This window comes from Labrus bergylta, chromosome 3 (genome assembly GCF_963930695.1).
Source record: "Labrus bergylta chromosome 3, fLabBer1.1, whole genome shotgun sequence".
Lineage (NCBI taxonomy): Eukaryota > Metazoa > Chordata > Actinopteri > Labriformes > Labridae > Labrus > Labrus bergylta.
The window spans coordinates 32,345,130-32,362,106 of NC_089197.1; the positions used below are offsets into that span (position 1 = coordinate 32,345,130).

General features: G+C 39.1%; 1 protein-coding gene across 1 annotated transcript in view; it reads left to right on the forward strand.

Annotated features, from left to right (window-relative positions):
• slc7a10a (solute carrier family 7 member 10a) overlaps nt 1-16,977 on the forward strand; it is a 35,312-nt gene that overhangs the window by 11,664 nt on the left and 6,671 nt on the right. The window contains exons 4-6 of the mRNA XM_020653924.3: nt 13,669-13,794; nt 14,901-15,054; nt 15,531-15,654. Coding sequence (XP_020509580.1) covers nt 13,669-13,794; nt 14,901-15,054; nt 15,531-15,654 — 404 coding nt within the window. The remainder of the gene's footprint in view (nt 1-13,668; nt 13,795-14,900; nt 15,055-15,530; nt 15,655-16,977) is intronic.

The window sequence follows — 16,977 nt, forward strand, 5'->3', positions numbered from 1 at the left end:
TATGGATAACCTTATAACGGGAGCAGTATTTTCCTGTTACTCTGAGTAATGTGAGTCTATATCCATTGTAGTAGTCCCCTCTCAACCTGTATACATCGGGAGATATAAATATTTTTTTATTATTATGGTTTATTAAAACCAGAGGAGATATGCCTTGGATTTGCGGCTGCCCAAAAAAGACTTGAGACTTGACTTGGACTTGCACTCAAAGACTTTTGCCCATCTCTAATAGAGAGCAATTTGGGAGGCCATTTGTGCCAACGAGCCAGAGGAACCTACGAGACAAAGAAGCTCCTCTGAACATATGTGGTTAGTAACTTAAATGGTAAAGAAAAGCAAACCAGATCTGCACATCGAGAAACTCCCGTTTGAAGGATTTATTGATAAGTGATGTTTCGAGCCAACATGCTCTTCCTCAGACTTGGCTCGAAACGTCACTTACCAATAAATCCTCCAATCGGGAGCTTCTTGGTGTGCAGGTCTTGTTTGCTTTTCTTTACCTATTCGTGTTTTTGGACCCATTTAGGGAGGTGCATGTCTTTTTTGATTTTTCATAGTAACTAAATGGTACATGAAGATTTTCATGTGCACCTTCTAGTTTTAAATTCTGGGTTTAGGAGTAAGGTGAGAAGATGACATACGAGACAAAACCAATCAACCAAGTGTAAACCAACTTTTGGTTGATTGGTTTACACTTGGTTGATTGGTTTTGTCTCGTATGTCATCTTCTCACCTTACTCCTAAACCCAGAATTTAAAACTAGAAGGTGCACATGAAAATCTTCATGTACCATTTAGTTACTATGAAAAATCAAAAAAGAAAACATTGGAAAACATTTTTCCCAATACTAAAATCTCTGTGCCGTGCACATACTTATTGTAACATCAGCTGACAGATATATTGGTTACATAATAAGATAGCCTATTATTATTAGAATTGAACATGTTTCTTTTTATTTGAAGGAGAGATGTGAAAGTGGTGTTGTTCTTCCCCATTAACTCTTAGCAACGAGTGACATTTAAGATAGTGTTAAAAAAACTCTGAAACTGAAGGATTTATTGAAAACTGAAATGGTGGCTGTGTTGGTCAGCTCTTTTGATGCAGAAAGTTAGAATATAAAGATCATGAGTTGTTGATGGTTGGTCTAGTCTGTAATCAGGATGTCCTCTGTGACAGGCTGGTTTACATTCCTGTTGGCTGTTGGCTGACCCTCTGGTGTCTGTACCTCTCTCACCATGAATTCCTGGTTCACAGTATCACCCCTTCAGCCCTCCTATCACTTTACACACTCAAGTCATCTGACTGTTTGACCCAGAGTAACTCCCAGTGAGGTGAACGCCAGAGAGAGACTACTTTCCAAGGATCAACATCACAAACAACAACATGTCGTCAACATGTCATCAGGTCAAGGGTGCAAGGTTAAGACACAAAAAACTTCAACTACAGAAATAGTGGATGAGCATTGAATGATGGCAGACTATAAATAACTACTGGAAAAACAGATGGAGAAAGGAAAACACAGGAGTATTACATTTCTCGACAAATCTGTGAAAATTAGATGTTGTGATTGAGTTTGAACAGGGCAGTATCACTGTTAGTATTGACTGTCGGCACAGAGCCCGCAAACCCAGATGAAGAGCGTAAAGCCTGATTTATACCTCTGCGTTGAATATATGGTGTAGGTTGGTGCATCCTACATACGTAGCCTGACGTGCACCTCCTCAAAAATGTAACTACATGTCGAAACAAGGACCCCAAGCCCTGTGATTGGTCAGATGTGTAGCATTGTATTGGCTTCAGGCATATGGTGTGTCCTCTGGTGTGAGATGAATGACCACAGACCAACCAATTTGTCAAATCTACTTGCCAACATCCAAAAATATCAGAAGTGTATTTCCTCATCCATGTGTCTCTCAGTGGCTAAAAAAGTTTTTAAAAAACTCCCCCGTCCTCTACCTCAACTGATTCAGCTGCCAGCAGCCAGTGTACATGCTATGGCATAGATTTGAATATAAGAAATATAAAAACTGGATCAATTTTAACGTGAATCTGCATGATTCATTGTTTGACAGCCTTTAATAACTAGGGATGTTCCTAACCAGTCATTTCCTGCGCTCCTACGAGATGCCATTCGTCCACTGTGCTGGTTTACATTCAGAACTATCAACCGATGCCACAGCCCTGTCCAGTGGCTAACACCTAACACCTAGCTGTGTTATACTACTTAAGTCCATGACTTGGACTGTAGTCTAGGACTTGACTCGAGTTCTACTCAAGCTCTTATTATCAGGGCTCTGAAAACGTATTTATCGATAAAGACTGTTTATTTATTTCTGTTAGTTTGTTGTAAGGCTTTGGAGCGAAGGCTGGCTTGTATGTCGTGGTGATGCACAGTCATATCACTGTCGATTGAGCCAGCAGGTAATAGAAATTAAAATTCTGATAATAGCAGATAGGTTACAGGCATTTTTTCAGATTATTAGACAGCTGCAGTGATCCCATCACAGCAGAAATGATAAGCGGGTCTCCTCATTAAGAGATCCACGGTGCACATGTAAACACTATCCACAGTGCTGGTAATTAGTTTATAATTTAAATCTCCAGACACGTCGACACGATCTGTCAGTATCTGATGTTAATAAATGAAATGTGTTTTCTACACATCCAAAAGGTTAGACGAGGCTCCTTCATAAAGTAAAATAGTTTTGGAGGGAAACAGCAATCTTTCTTATAAATCTTGAGCTCTTTCATGTCTGTGTTCAAAATGTTATTTTAGATTCTAAATGTTTTTTAAAGTCCTTTCTGGAGAGTTTACTCCGTCATGTCAAATTATAACAGTTAAAAACACTTCTTAATTTTGCTGCTTAAAAATGTCCCACAATAAGTAAAGAGTTGAAGAAGACATTCATGCATCTCACGTTACATGTATAAAACATATGATACAATAAAGATATCATCTAGAGCTTGCACAGCTTATCATAATGAAGAATAATGTAATGATCTTTTTTTAATGACAGGACTCCTCAAAGCAAAACATAAAGACTCAGATAGTACAGAGTAAAAGCCTCAGCATAGAGCCATTAAACATTAATATATTCTTCTTAAGTGGAGAACTGAAGCTTATTCTGGAGCCGCTCAGACTCAACATTAAGGACTCCACTTACTGTTAGGAATCAGGCAATAGGGACTTGACTCAGACTCCGGTAATACGCACTCGACTTGGATTCTTCTTTTCAGACTTGAGCACTGGGGACTCCAGACTGGACTGAGACTCAAGGTTTGGTGACCCGACTACAACACTGCTGCTTCTTGTGGGCCTGAACTAATGAAAATATGGTTAGTTTAACAGACTAGTCATTCTGGTGCCGACGGAGACTGACGACTATTAATCCTTTCCTCCACTAATGCGTACATCTCTGTTATAACCTTGTCTGTTAGTTTTGGAGGAGTCGTCCTGATGAAAACTTTGTGAAAGATGAACTTTTAAGGGTCATTTTAAGAAACTGGGCTTTTTGTGACTTTATTGTAGAGCTAGGTCAATGGATAGAGTCGGAAATAAGGTAAAGAAGTCATTTAAGGTTTCCTTTCCAATAGAACAGGACAGCTGTCATTAAAAGTAACACATGAACACCAAGATTCCTTCAAGTGTTTGTGTCGGCGTCCCCCCCAAAGCTGTAAATCTAGGGGAAACACTGTCCTGTATTTCTCTGTGTACTATGATAAAGCCACGTAACAAAAGTTCAGATAATGGATTGGCAGAAAGCTCACCAACACAGTGTTTTGGCCACTGATGATTTAAAGAATAATCTTTAAGGAGGCAGCCTTGAAACAGATCAAACCGCTGATAAAACTCAAATCTAGCATCAGCTTTCATCTCCTGGCTTGAAGATCTTATCAAACTGTGATAGTACACATTGTGCTTATGGCTGTCATCATCATTTATTTATAACTTTTTTTGAGGTGCTGTGATCTATTTCGAGCCCCATATCTGGTGTCTGCTTCTTCGAGAAGTCTTGTGGTAAATAGCCAGTAGCAAAAGGTGGCCAGTTTGTTCTTGTCTGAGCCGGATGGAGAACTGGTGGAACAGACATGAAAAAGGTATGATGAGTATCTGTGTGCGTGTGTCGAGCTGGAGCACACTGCTGGACCTCCACTATTTTTGGCGACAGAATGCTACAACTGTCGGTGGTCAGGCCAGGAGCCTTCTGTCGGGGCGCACGTGTTTGCATGTGTGTGTCAGTATCAGTGTCAGACTATATAATGGTGCCAGCCTTTGTGGACGCCGCTAATGAGTGGGCGTGTCTGCGCCATTGTGCATTGTTTGACAGTGGTTACCGTGATGCTCCTGACACTAAGCACCATGGAAACAGGAAATGGGCAGGACACCTTGCACATCAATGATGCGGGGATCCCATTGGCCTGCTAACACTGTGGTTGGATCCCATTGGCTGTCGGGTACCGCCCTCATCCTCCTTCCTGATCCAAAACATCACACTGCAGCTTTTTAGTCACAGACTGAAGTTCTGAAACTGTGATCAGCTGTTATATAAACTTTAATCCATCTTCTGAAACTTTATCAAAAACTTCTGCGCAGGAGTAGTGATAAGACGGAGAAGGTATTCTTCTTACCACACTGAGAAAAAGGGCTGGATGTTTGGACCAGTATGATCTATTTACAACATGTTTATATACATTTATAACATTCAATATAATGATATCAAGTGGGATAAATAAATAATGTCAAAGATTGCAAATTAGCTTTAAATTGTTTTGTTTTTTGGTCTAGTTAATTTTTTGTAAAATTAATTAATCAATCAAAAAAAACCTCACTGGAATCATTAAACATGCAGCTAAACTCACCGGCACCACCCAAATCCAACTCTCAGAACTTAACAAGCGAGCAGCAGAAAGGACAGCCGTCTGCATCACTGAGGACCCTTCACATCCCCTTCACCCCTTGTTTCAACAGCTGCTCCCTCAGGCAGAAAGAAAACTGACAGAAACTCTTTTATTCCCACTTACATTTTCTGTCACTATGTGATAGACAATAAAGTTTTTTGAATCTTGAATCATAGAATATCCTGGCTCCCAAATCCAAAATAAATATCCAAAAAGCTTTCTTTGTTTTAACACTTACTCGTCTAAGATTAGTTTATGGGAAGCTGATAGTTAGCTTGAGCGTCTTCTGACTGTATCAAAAGCTTGGCCAATATATCCAGGCCTCCATTTAACAGTAGAGATGGGACCCATCTGGTCTACTATCGGTATCGGGTCCGAGATTGACATCATTAACATATCGGATATCGGACTGTTTGGCAGATCCTCGTCACCGATCAAGAAAGATCGTTGGGCCCTATGAACATTCTCAACTTAGTCTCGCTTTGAAGACATTCAGACTGAACAGCAAAGCTTTCAGACGAGATGAAACGGCTCCTTCTATGTGATTATAAATCACAATTCTTAGTTTAAAATATTTAATTTAATAACCTTACAGTTGTTGCTGCTTCCTGTTTGTATGTGAAGCTAGCACAATGCAATGACAGGTTTACTACAGCTTTGTGTAGCCTTACACATAATACTAACAACAACAATAAAACTTAAATTATGATAAAAAATATCTGAATCAGTATCGGTACATATGTGTCTGAATCGGATCGGAACTGAAAAAAGTGCATCCTTATTTAACAGTTCAAATATAAACATGCAGAGTAAGAACACATGATCAGATATTGTGATAAAAATCTGAATGTGTTTATTTTGAATGCTTATATTGCGATAGTGATGATATAGTAAATAATTGTTCAGTCCTCATAAATACAGATATTGATCATGATAAAATGTTTGATCATGGTTTTGCTGCTGGTTTGAAGAAGAGTAAAGGCAGCCTCAACAAACCAGAGGGTTCATTACTTGTGTTTAATGAATGACGTTTATTAAGAAGCGTGGAAATTTGTCATTCAGAGTTTGCATCATCATACCTCTCAGGCAGGGAAAGTTTATTTATAAAGCCCATTTCAACAGAAGTCAATTCATAGTGCTTTATACAAGACATCAAACGCATGACAAAGGAGAAAAACATGAAGAGGACATTTAATTATCATTTAAATAAACCAATACAACTCCAAGAGCATATAATAAAAACAGAAGCTTGAAAATAAAAAGACAGTTTTAAATTCTTCAAATAAATATCAAGATCATTTATTCTAATGTTATAATACTTTCTGAGACATCCTCCGTTTTGATTTTCTGAAGGATAAGAGTTTTTCACAATTAAGGCGTGTAGCTGACCTGATTGACAGGCGGTCTCGATGTAACAGTCACTGGTCTCTTTTCTTTTTGGAGAGGAAGAGACTCGGGGGATAATTTAGTTAAAAAAAAATTTAATGACTTGATTTTTAAAGTTCTTTGACAGTTTTGCTCTGTCAGTCGAAAACTCTGCACCTTTGTTTCTCACACTACATCAAAGTGCCGTTGTCTGGGAGTGTTATTTGCAGCGTTAGTTTCTCAGCCGATTGGGATGAATAATCTGAACATTCAGTATTTCACTGGAGAAGAGAACAGAAAAGTTGACATGTCTTGGCTGCAGGGGATATGAAGTATTTTGTTTTGCTCAACTGACAGTGTTTTTGTCAAACACTCAGTGAGATTAACTGGATTAAATGCCGTTCTGCACTGCTGAGTCGTATTGAGGCCGCTGTTATATCAACTGAACTTTCCTTGGCAAAGTGTTTATGAATGTGAGTCAGCCTAGACTCCCCCTCTTCCCTGCGGGAGTACAGCATGTGAGTCACAAGTGACCCGGACTAGGAGTGTGTGCCTGTGTGTGAAAACCAGATAAATGTCCAGTCGAGAGCTGATTGTGTTCTAAAGTCCAGCAATTGTGCTTCAGCATGGTATGGAGCAACTTTTCTTTGTGTGAGGTACAATAATGTTACAAAGATATACATTTTTAGCTCAATGTTTAAGCCAATCTGGAGCCAGATGAATAAACAATGTGTACAAAGACCAGACAAACCAGTGGCTTTTCCAAACAACACAAAAACTGGTTTGCACCTCATGCGTACTTCAGACCACGTGTGTTCAGATATGCAGTAAAAGTAAAAAGTGACTTAAGGTCAGAAGCTTATTTCTTTAGGTTGTCATTTTGACTTATTTTAACATCATAACATACAGAGTGTTCAGAAAAATTAATAAATCTGTATGCAAATGTAGAAACTAGAGATGTTCACAGCGACTATTTTCCATGTTGATGAACAGATTATCAGATTAGAGAAATGGATAAGGTATGAAAACAGCTGAACGCTATCTTAAACCATATTGCATGTAGGCTATCTATTTGGTACTGGAAACAGTTCATCACATTCTTTAGAAAACAAAATGGATAGCTATTTTAAATGCTGCTGAAATGTGCAACATGCATTACTCTGTAGGAAAACAACGTCCAATGGGTTTGCCGTTTTAGGGATCTTTTTGTTGTTGGCCGTCTTGGACTCCCAAAGATTTCATGTTCTTTTTGGGCTTATTATTGAATTTACTGAACGCTGAACAAAACTCCTTCAGAGTTTTGAGGGAACATGGTCAGTCACCAGACTAACGGCAAATCCTGCTCTGCAAGTACATTTTACAGAGTGAACTCATTTAAAAGGATTGATGTATAAGTGATCATCACATCATGCACACCCTGGTTGGATCCCATCCCTGCTGACTTTGTTCTATCATGATTAAAACAAATTCCATCATTAACTTGTGAGCTGTCTTGACAAAATGATTACCTCACTGCATTGAATATAAAATTCCTTAATGTTAAAAAGCATTCTCCCATAATGAGCTGCTTCTCGTGCATTAAACAGTAAATACAGTGAAAGTGTACTAGAAACCTGCAAGCCAAAAGAAAATAGTCACTTTTGTGGTGTCTGGGTTTATAAGCACAGACATGTCCACGCACAACTCTTTGAAACTGTCAACCAGGAATGCTGGCTGTAATTTTCTGCTAACCCAGCTGACATTTAACACCCCTGAGCAAAAAAACTCCAAAACCCAAAAAAATAAGCACACAACAAAACCCAAGTCAAACCAAGTCCACATGTTTGTTCTTTATATTAATGATTTTTCTTCTAATTTTTATAAAGTTGAATTACATTGTGAGAAGTCTGATGGTAAAGAGAGAGGACTTCTTAGTTTTTAAAAGATTATCTTTGGAGCGTTTTGCCTTTATTTGGACAGGACAGCTTGAGATGGGAAATGTGTGGAGAGAGAGAGAGGATCGCTTCTCCGCCTACAAACAATCACATTTTCTCCTATTCCTTATATAATTATTCCAATACCACTTTTTGCTAAACAATTTTGGTTATTTTATTTATTGTATTGAGTATCAAAAAGTACAGAGGCTTTAAAAGAAAATAATAATCTGCAGTCATATTTTTAAACAAAAGCTTCCTTCAAGAGAGAGAGAGAGCCATGTCTAAAATGCAGCAGCGTTGGCAACACTTTAGTGCAATTAAGACTGTGCAGCAATTTTGTGTCAGTGAAAACAAAATTGCCCAATATTGGTGTCCAGGACTTCTATCCGTGTAGCTTTTACTAGTATCATATCTTTGTTTAAAAGTTTTCTACCAACCCTAGTCTGAGGATATTCTGGAGTCAGGTGGATACGCAGCACTGGGAGGTTATTGCCGGTTCAGCAGCCTTGAGGCGTGCACAAGTTTGAATCCTGATAAATCCGCACCAAGTTGGGATCAGAATCCATTAAGAGTAAAAGCAGTAATTAGTTTAGTATTCTGGTGCTGAGGCAGGCTTCAATGGAGGAGTTGACAGCAGGACGCAGATTTACCTGCGCTGTCACATTTAGAGCCCGCTGGCACCTCCTTCCTGTCAGGGTCAACACAGGGGGAAACAGGGGGAGGAGGAGGTGGTGATGGAGGGAGGGGGTTCACAGGAACACAAACGGAAATGCGTGTAACACCCCGAGTGGTAAGTGACTATAAAACACAACGGTGTCGTAGGGGAGCGAAAGCTCTGCCCGGTGCCACCAAAACCTCCTGCCAAATATTCACACGTGTGTGTATGTGTGTGTGCCAGCGGAAGCAGTTTGTCCGATTTGTGTGGTGGGAGGGAAACCTAGCACCGGTGATGGATGACATGGTCGATAACACCCCCTGCCCTTATATGCTCCTACACACACACACACACACACACACATATATACTGCAGAGTGTTTGTGTCTTGCAGAAAAGAGAGATCAGAATAGACTTAAACAGACTAAGAGCAACGGTTTGTTTCAGAGATTTGTAAGGTCTTTATGTGAATGAATAAAATAGAGAGCTCCATCATCCCCTCAGACTAAGTCAGAAAACAGCTCATTGCTTCAGTTCAACTCAACTCCTGCTTTGGACTATAGGGGTGGTGAGGGACATCCAGTTACATAAGGAAACAGTTCCACGCTTTTAAAACCTGACAGTCCATAATTATAATTATTATTGTCATTATTATTAGTCAATTTATTGAACATGTTAAGAAAATACAAACACAAAATAATAAAAAATAACTCAAATAATAGAGTTCATGTTCAAAAGGGATAGGAAGAAGTTAAAAACTTTTCTGGTCCTACCCCTTCTTATTATGTGTGCATTATTCATGGTAAAATACAAATGTTTTCATCAATCAGTGTATTATGTTGGACTTGTTAGCCAAAACAAATTAAGTTTTTAGACAAAACAACAACAAAAATAATGGGAACAGATTAACCAAGACCATCAGCCAAGAAATAACCAAATAGAAAACAGAAAAACAGAAAGTCACTGCTCCAGCTCATATCTAATCAATATTAGATATGAAAAAATAGTTTTTTTAGTTTAAATATAGTGTTGCATTTTTTCAGCTCGTTAACGTTTAAGTGTATCGATACTGCTGTCGAGTATCGTGAGTCCTGAAATGTAACCTTATATCTCGAATCAAGTCAGACTACTGAAGCACATTTGACTGTCTTTGGGTTGAAAAACCTCTGGTGGTAAAAATACTATTAGGCAAAGGGTATTAAAATGTGATAATGATGTGTTCCATTGTAACGCAAAAGTAAAAGAAATACAATTTGTTTGGAGGAGAAATTAGTTTTTCCCTAGAAATACAACCTAGGTATACCAGTTTTGTTAAAAACATATTGTCGTTGCATATTTCCACCACATAATGGTAAAGTATTGATAGAGGTATTGTAATCAGGTCTCAATAAAAATGATCGATTTCAACCAGCAACACCAAAGAATATGTTTCAATCTGAAGACAGTGAACCCATGATTTCATTTATGTTGTTGCTTAATAAAAGAAAAACATTGTTCCAATAATTGTACCTAAACTGTAAATACCCTGCTGGTGAAATCGAGAACTTTAAACATGAGTTGGTCACACGTCTAGACTGCAGCACGGCCGATACAGCCCATCATCAAAACACACTTTTAATCTGAATATGTGAGACTGTATGTTGTTATGAGAAGTGTTATGGTTTCCAATTGTTGTGTGGTAGTGTAGAAATATTGACCTATCACCTATCAATCAGTAGTGACCTGAAGGGTTTATTTATCTCTACAAACAGACATCTGCATGCAAATGCAGCTACCAGTCTTCTATGTCAAAAACATTAACTCATCACTAAGGCCAATTAGCATTCAGATTTCCAGACTTCCTTGAATGCATCAGAAATGATCGCCCCAGCCCCCACTGAAAAAAAAAACATTGACTTTTTACATAACTGCATGATGTCACTTTAAGACCCAATTGGTGAAATTAAATCACAAGCAAGTTGGAGTGAAGCCTCTGTGTAACCTACTATTTAGAGACTCCCCAGAAACAGATGAATGAGCGCTCCTCTAGAGGATGTAATGAACCAAGAATTTATTATGTTTACGTGGCAGACATCTGAAGGGGAGAATTTCGCTTCACTTTGATCTGAACTCTTCTCAAGTTCCTATATGGGAAGCAAAAAAAAAAGCAGCACACATTAAAAGAAGTCCTGGCAGGAAGTTGTTAAATGCAAACAGCTGGCTGTTTGTAACACTAATGGGATTAGGAGCTTAGTGAAATAAGCATCTGGCACACTTGGGAAATTTTAAAATGAACAATGCATTCTTGATATCAGAATTTTTCTTGCCTAGTGCAGCGAAAAGGGTTGAATGTAACTTCCAAACTGTCTCTAAACCATCAAGGAGTCTGAGTCACTTTCTGCAATAGCTGCAGGCCTTTTCTTTTTTCTTGTAGCCTTTTTGCGGCCGTGCACCTGAAGTGTTATGACATACTTTTCAATGTTTGTTTATTGCATACATACGCCCGTATGTTAATGTGACAGTATTTGACTCCCCCTTCAGACCAGGAAGTTAAATAGATTTTGTGTCCAGGTAATAAGGCGCCTATCTGAAATGAAGTTTAAACCATCAAAACATGATAAATCATTCAGCGCATGGTAAATATTGCAGCATAAGTAACATATACTGTATATAACCCCCCTTTAAATGAAGGCAGTGTGCGTTATGCTTCAAAGCTCTGCTCATACTGTTGAGTCTAAACTGAAATCTAAAGGCATCCTCCTATAGGCTCTGAATCGCGCTTTTCCTTAAAGGGAACGTTAATAATGTCACCACCCCCTCCCTGCTGAGCTGTACATGTTTTACTCTTAAATAATGGTTATAAAAGCGTTGGCTGACTGGATGGTCGTTATGGAACATTGTTTTTCAGTCACATTTGGGTGTAAATGGAGGCAAGATAAGTAGACGCAAAGTCTTTCTTTCGCTGACTCACACGTCTCGCTGTATTTACCTCCCACTTGTAAAGCCTGCACTTGAGAGCCTGGAGAGCCACTTACCCTCGCCCGGATTGGCTCACTTGGAGTCGGTCCAGCTCTTGTTATGGTGGCACTCACAAACAGGCAGAAATGAGGGTCAGTGTTGAAGGTCAATGGAGTGCACAAAAACAGGGAAACAGGAAGAAGCAGGACTTGTTTGGACAGGAAAGGTGATCTTTTGATTTGTCTTCTGTGTGCTGACGGGAGGAATGTGGTGCCAGTGTGACAACAGATCTTAAACTTAAATATGATGAGCCAGCAGAATACATGTAGTCTATTTAAACTGGGCCCGACCGATACCGGTATACACTGACACCACATTCCTCCTATGTCTTTCTTTAGATCTAAGTTCAATCTGTAGAGATAGATAGTTATAGATACACACATGTATTTCTTTGATCACTTAAATGTAGGGATCAAACACTGGTAGAAAAGATAGACAGTGTAACGTAGACAAGATGGTCACTGAACTGTAAAGTAACTATGCATGTATGTGCATCAGCGCCTTACACTCTGAGGAGGGATAATGCTTGATGTAATCCATGTAGGACACTCTGCTGGTGAAAGAGAACTGCTAGTGTAAGGGAAATGCTATTTGACTGGTGAATAAATCTAGTAATATCGGCACATATCTGCAATAAAAGTAGCTGATACCCACTGGATATGCTAATATCAGCCAATAGTTGTGTATTTGTGTGAGGTCCTGTTTGTTACTGATTTAAAACCCCATTATGTCTTTGTATATCCATGTATATTTCCACCTACAGCCCTTCTTTGAAGAGGGGTTAGGAAGCCTATTGATGGCGGTCCCCAAATGTAAACCCTGACTCCGACTAACGTCCAGCTAATCAAGAAGCAGGCAAAGTGGGGGGGGGGGGGGGGGGGGGGCATACTTTACCTCCTGGCAAACAGCTACAAAGCACCCACCTGTAAGTTAGTCATGCCCCTTATTATGCCTAATGATGAGAAGCTCCTAGTCTAAATATCCTCCAAACAGATGTTTTATAAAAACATCGCTATTGACACCGAGCTGTAAACATGCTTACGTCTGCTGTCAAAGTGGGCACTGGAGGGACTGCAGTTTTATTTGCACATTGGCTTCATTATGCAACGCTGGAGGTTGCTGCTTAATCAAAAGCAGTAGTTTGAAATTAAATTGACAATATAGATTTTCTCTATCAAACAAACAACTGTTTCTCACTTTCTGTGAAGCAGAGACAAACACAAACAAACCATTTCTAAGACCATGGCTAAGAAAGATTTAATTTGGTTCAGTCCCGTCTGATGATAAAAACATTTAATACAGTCAATATTAAGTCTAAAACTAATGCCGTGTGTTGAGCTCTTCTCCTGACACAGCCTGAGGATGTTTGAGGAGTAGAAAGGATATAGCCTTGCATGCTCTTCTGTACAATTATAATCGTATCTGGACTGCTTGTACCAAAGCGAGCACAAACTAGACGGGCTTGTTAAACTGGGAGACAGGATAACTGAGGGTCCATTGTGCAGTTTTACTGACATGACGGACCAGTTAATCATGAATTAAGCTCACAAGATCATAGCTGACCCACTGCGCCCGCTTTGGTCTGAATATGTATGAATGCTGAAATGCCCTTAACTTTGTTCTCAGTTTTCTTGCAAACTTTCTGAAGTGATGCTTCTGAGCTGTTTGTTGTAACGTTTATGTTTCTTCTAAATGATGTGCTGATGAGTTACATAGTTTGTAATGCTTTTTGTCTAGAGTTCCAATAAGGCACTAATGGATGGTTTCATTAATTACTTAATGTATTTAATCCTCTGATATCAGTTAATATTCATTTCCTGTTTGTGTGCTCTTTCAGTGTTCTTGACCTGGGTCAACTGTTCCAGTGTGCGCTGGGCAACGAGGATACAAGATGTTTTCACTGTAGGAAAACTCCTCGCTTTGGTCCTGATCATAGTGGTCGGACTCGTCCAAATCTGCAGAGGTAATCTTGCACACACACACACACACACACACACACACACACACACACACACACACACACAAGATGAGTCATGCTGATACCCACCAGATACAGCCTACTCATATATCCAACACCTAACTCTAGGAAAGGTTTACTATCAGAGTTGTCAGCACACACGGCTGCTGCTTTACTCTGTAACTTCTACTGCTTACATTTAGGGTTAGACAGGGAGCCAAATGTGTCAAATGCCAGACAAGAAGATCTGTTACAAACATGAATATTGTTATAACACTATACACACACACACACACACACACACACACACACACACACACACACACACACACACACACACAATGTGGCCTGCTATTTGCGTCATGAAAAAAGACACAACTGAATCGAAACAACAAAGTCTCATTTCAGTACAGCAAAGCACTTGATTTGTTTGTGTGAATAATACATGTAATAATAACAATAATAATAGTCATAGCAACAATGAACCATCACAATCAAACTATTTTTTTTAAAGACTCTTAACTAGAATCAGTCTGATGACTGCATATGGAAACCCTGCACATTGCACCACTGGTCCCTAAAGTATCTCACAAATAGAATAAAAGTGCCTGAAGGGAATATGAAAATAAATGTAAAATCAAGCCAAATCATCGAGCAAAGAACAATTATATTTCACTTTTATGAATGCATGTGACCACTAAAAGGTCATTGATTGATTGGATTGAGAAAACAGATTTTCTCCTCGTTTTCCTTCTTTGACAACACAGAGTCACATGTTTGAACATGTGTTTGTATGTGCAGCTGCGTGCAGATGTACAGACACTCCAGATATGAATACCTTAAAACCCTCTTGAGAAGTGACACTACCGTTAGCAAAAAATACCACACAATTCATTCCCATTGCAGAAGTAACAGTGTTAAACTATGAGACAGCAGTACACTGGTGTCTGAATTTTTTTTTGTTTGTTTTTTAAGAAATTTGCATCCAGTTTGTACAGACCGTCACAATAGAGTGTATTCACTGACACAATTTGACCAACATTAAAAGGTGATAACCTAAGTCTCTCATCATACTGGGTACCCCACTGAAACCTTCCTCCCTCCTCCTTCAGGTCACTACGACGCCCTGCGGCCCAGCACGGCCTTTGAGTTCAGTCAGGACCCCTCAGTGGGACAGATCGCGCTGGCCTTCCTGCAGGCCTCTTTCGCCTACAGCGGATGGAACTTCCTCAACTACGTGACAGAGGAGATCGTGGAGCCAAGGAAGTACGGCGTGCACAACACACAGATTCATTTACGATATATGAGCTGACAATAGTTGTTTTATTTCTGAATCTCTCACCATTGTTGTGTGGATTTGAACTAGTTAGTCATTTTAGTTGTATACTATCTGTTTTTTATTGTTATACTATACTTATCACTATTATTCCATACTTAATATCCCTGCATCTTTTTAATTTATACTGCAATAATCACCATATTGACTTGGAGATGTTCTGATACAGTTAAGGCTCCATAAGAGTATCTGTGTAGTTCTCAGTCATGTGTACTTCTACCGTGGGACATAGTGTTCAGTTCAGCCATTTAACTTAAAATCTACAATACTATTGGTTGAATTTTATGGTTGATTGGTTATTTTAATAATATCTTAAAAAACCCACAAGCACTCAAGTTGGGTGACTCTGGATCACCCGCATATAAAACTGAATTGTTGTTCTAACTCATTTCTATATTTTCTTAAGGAACCTTCCCCGTGCCATCTACATTTCCATCCCACTGGTGACCCTTGTCTACACCATGACCAACATCGCCTACTTCTCCTCCATGACTCCTGAGGAGCTGCTCGCCTCCAACGCAGTGGCTGTGGTGAGCAAATGAATGTTTTCAAAATGGGGACATGAAGCAGTTTTTGATGTGTAGAGAGAGGTGTCTGGAAACATGTACTGTCTGAGACTGTAAGAGAATCAGAGGCAAGGCAACAACACGGTGATTAAAAGTGCTTATCTCAACAATTAAAACTGAAATACAAGATAAAATAGAACCAAGAGACTCAGCAGACCTGCAGTTTTCAGAGAGTTTGTTCTACACATGGAGCATACAAATTGAACACTGTTTATACACGTTTGGGTCTGACTCAATGGACAGACAGCTGACCCTGTCCCAGACGACCTGATTGGTCTGGATGGTTTGTACTGTAACAGAAGGTTAGTGCGAGTCATAGCATGAGACAGACCACAACCAACCAATTAATCAATCAGTCAAGATTAAGGAGACACTACAAAACAGTCATGAGTTTAGTTTGTGACTAGTTTCCTATGACGGGTTTAAATCAAAAACGGTTTCCGCCCTTGCTATCATAACTGAGTAAGGCTTGCATGTAATCAAAAAAAAAGGAAATAAATACCTAATAGATATCTATAAAATTGTATTTCACAATGCAACTAGTTTGTGGTGATTAATTGCAGCTTTTAAGCTCACAAACTAGTAGAATGAGGTTGTTTTAGAAAGCACTTTATATATGGTGAATGGTCTGGTATTATCTCCACATATAATCAGGCTGTAGTAACCGATGTCTACTTTGTACAATCTAAATAATGTTTAGATTGTCTGATTCATGTACCGTCATCAGTGACTGGGGCACCTGCCTAACTGATGTCCAATGATCTATGCTGCTGTCACAGTCAACTTAAGATGCTGAGTTGCTACTGCAGTAATGGCGACCGCTCTGGATGGCTGAACACAAATTGGTCAACAGATTTGTTTGTATGTAGTATTTAAAAATGAAAATCCCCCTTAATAGAATAATCAAAAGTACAAGTACCGTATTTTCCGCACTATAAGGCGCACCGGATTATAAGGCGCACCTTCAATGAATGGCCTATTTTAGAACTGTTTTCATATATAGGGCGCACCGGATTATAAGGCGCATAGAATAGAACGTGTTTACAACTGAACAAGGCTGGGAGATATTGTGAATATATAAATATAAATACGTATAAAACGTAACGTATAAAACTACAAAAACAAAAGTACATAAGACGATTTCCCCAAATAATAAATTATTTCTTTGACGTTTCTCTTAACTCTCAAAACGTAGTTTTATACGTAGTGCATTCACAATAACTCAACGTTGTTCAAACGTTAATGTGCATATTCACAATATCTCCCAGCCTTGTTCAGTTGTAAACA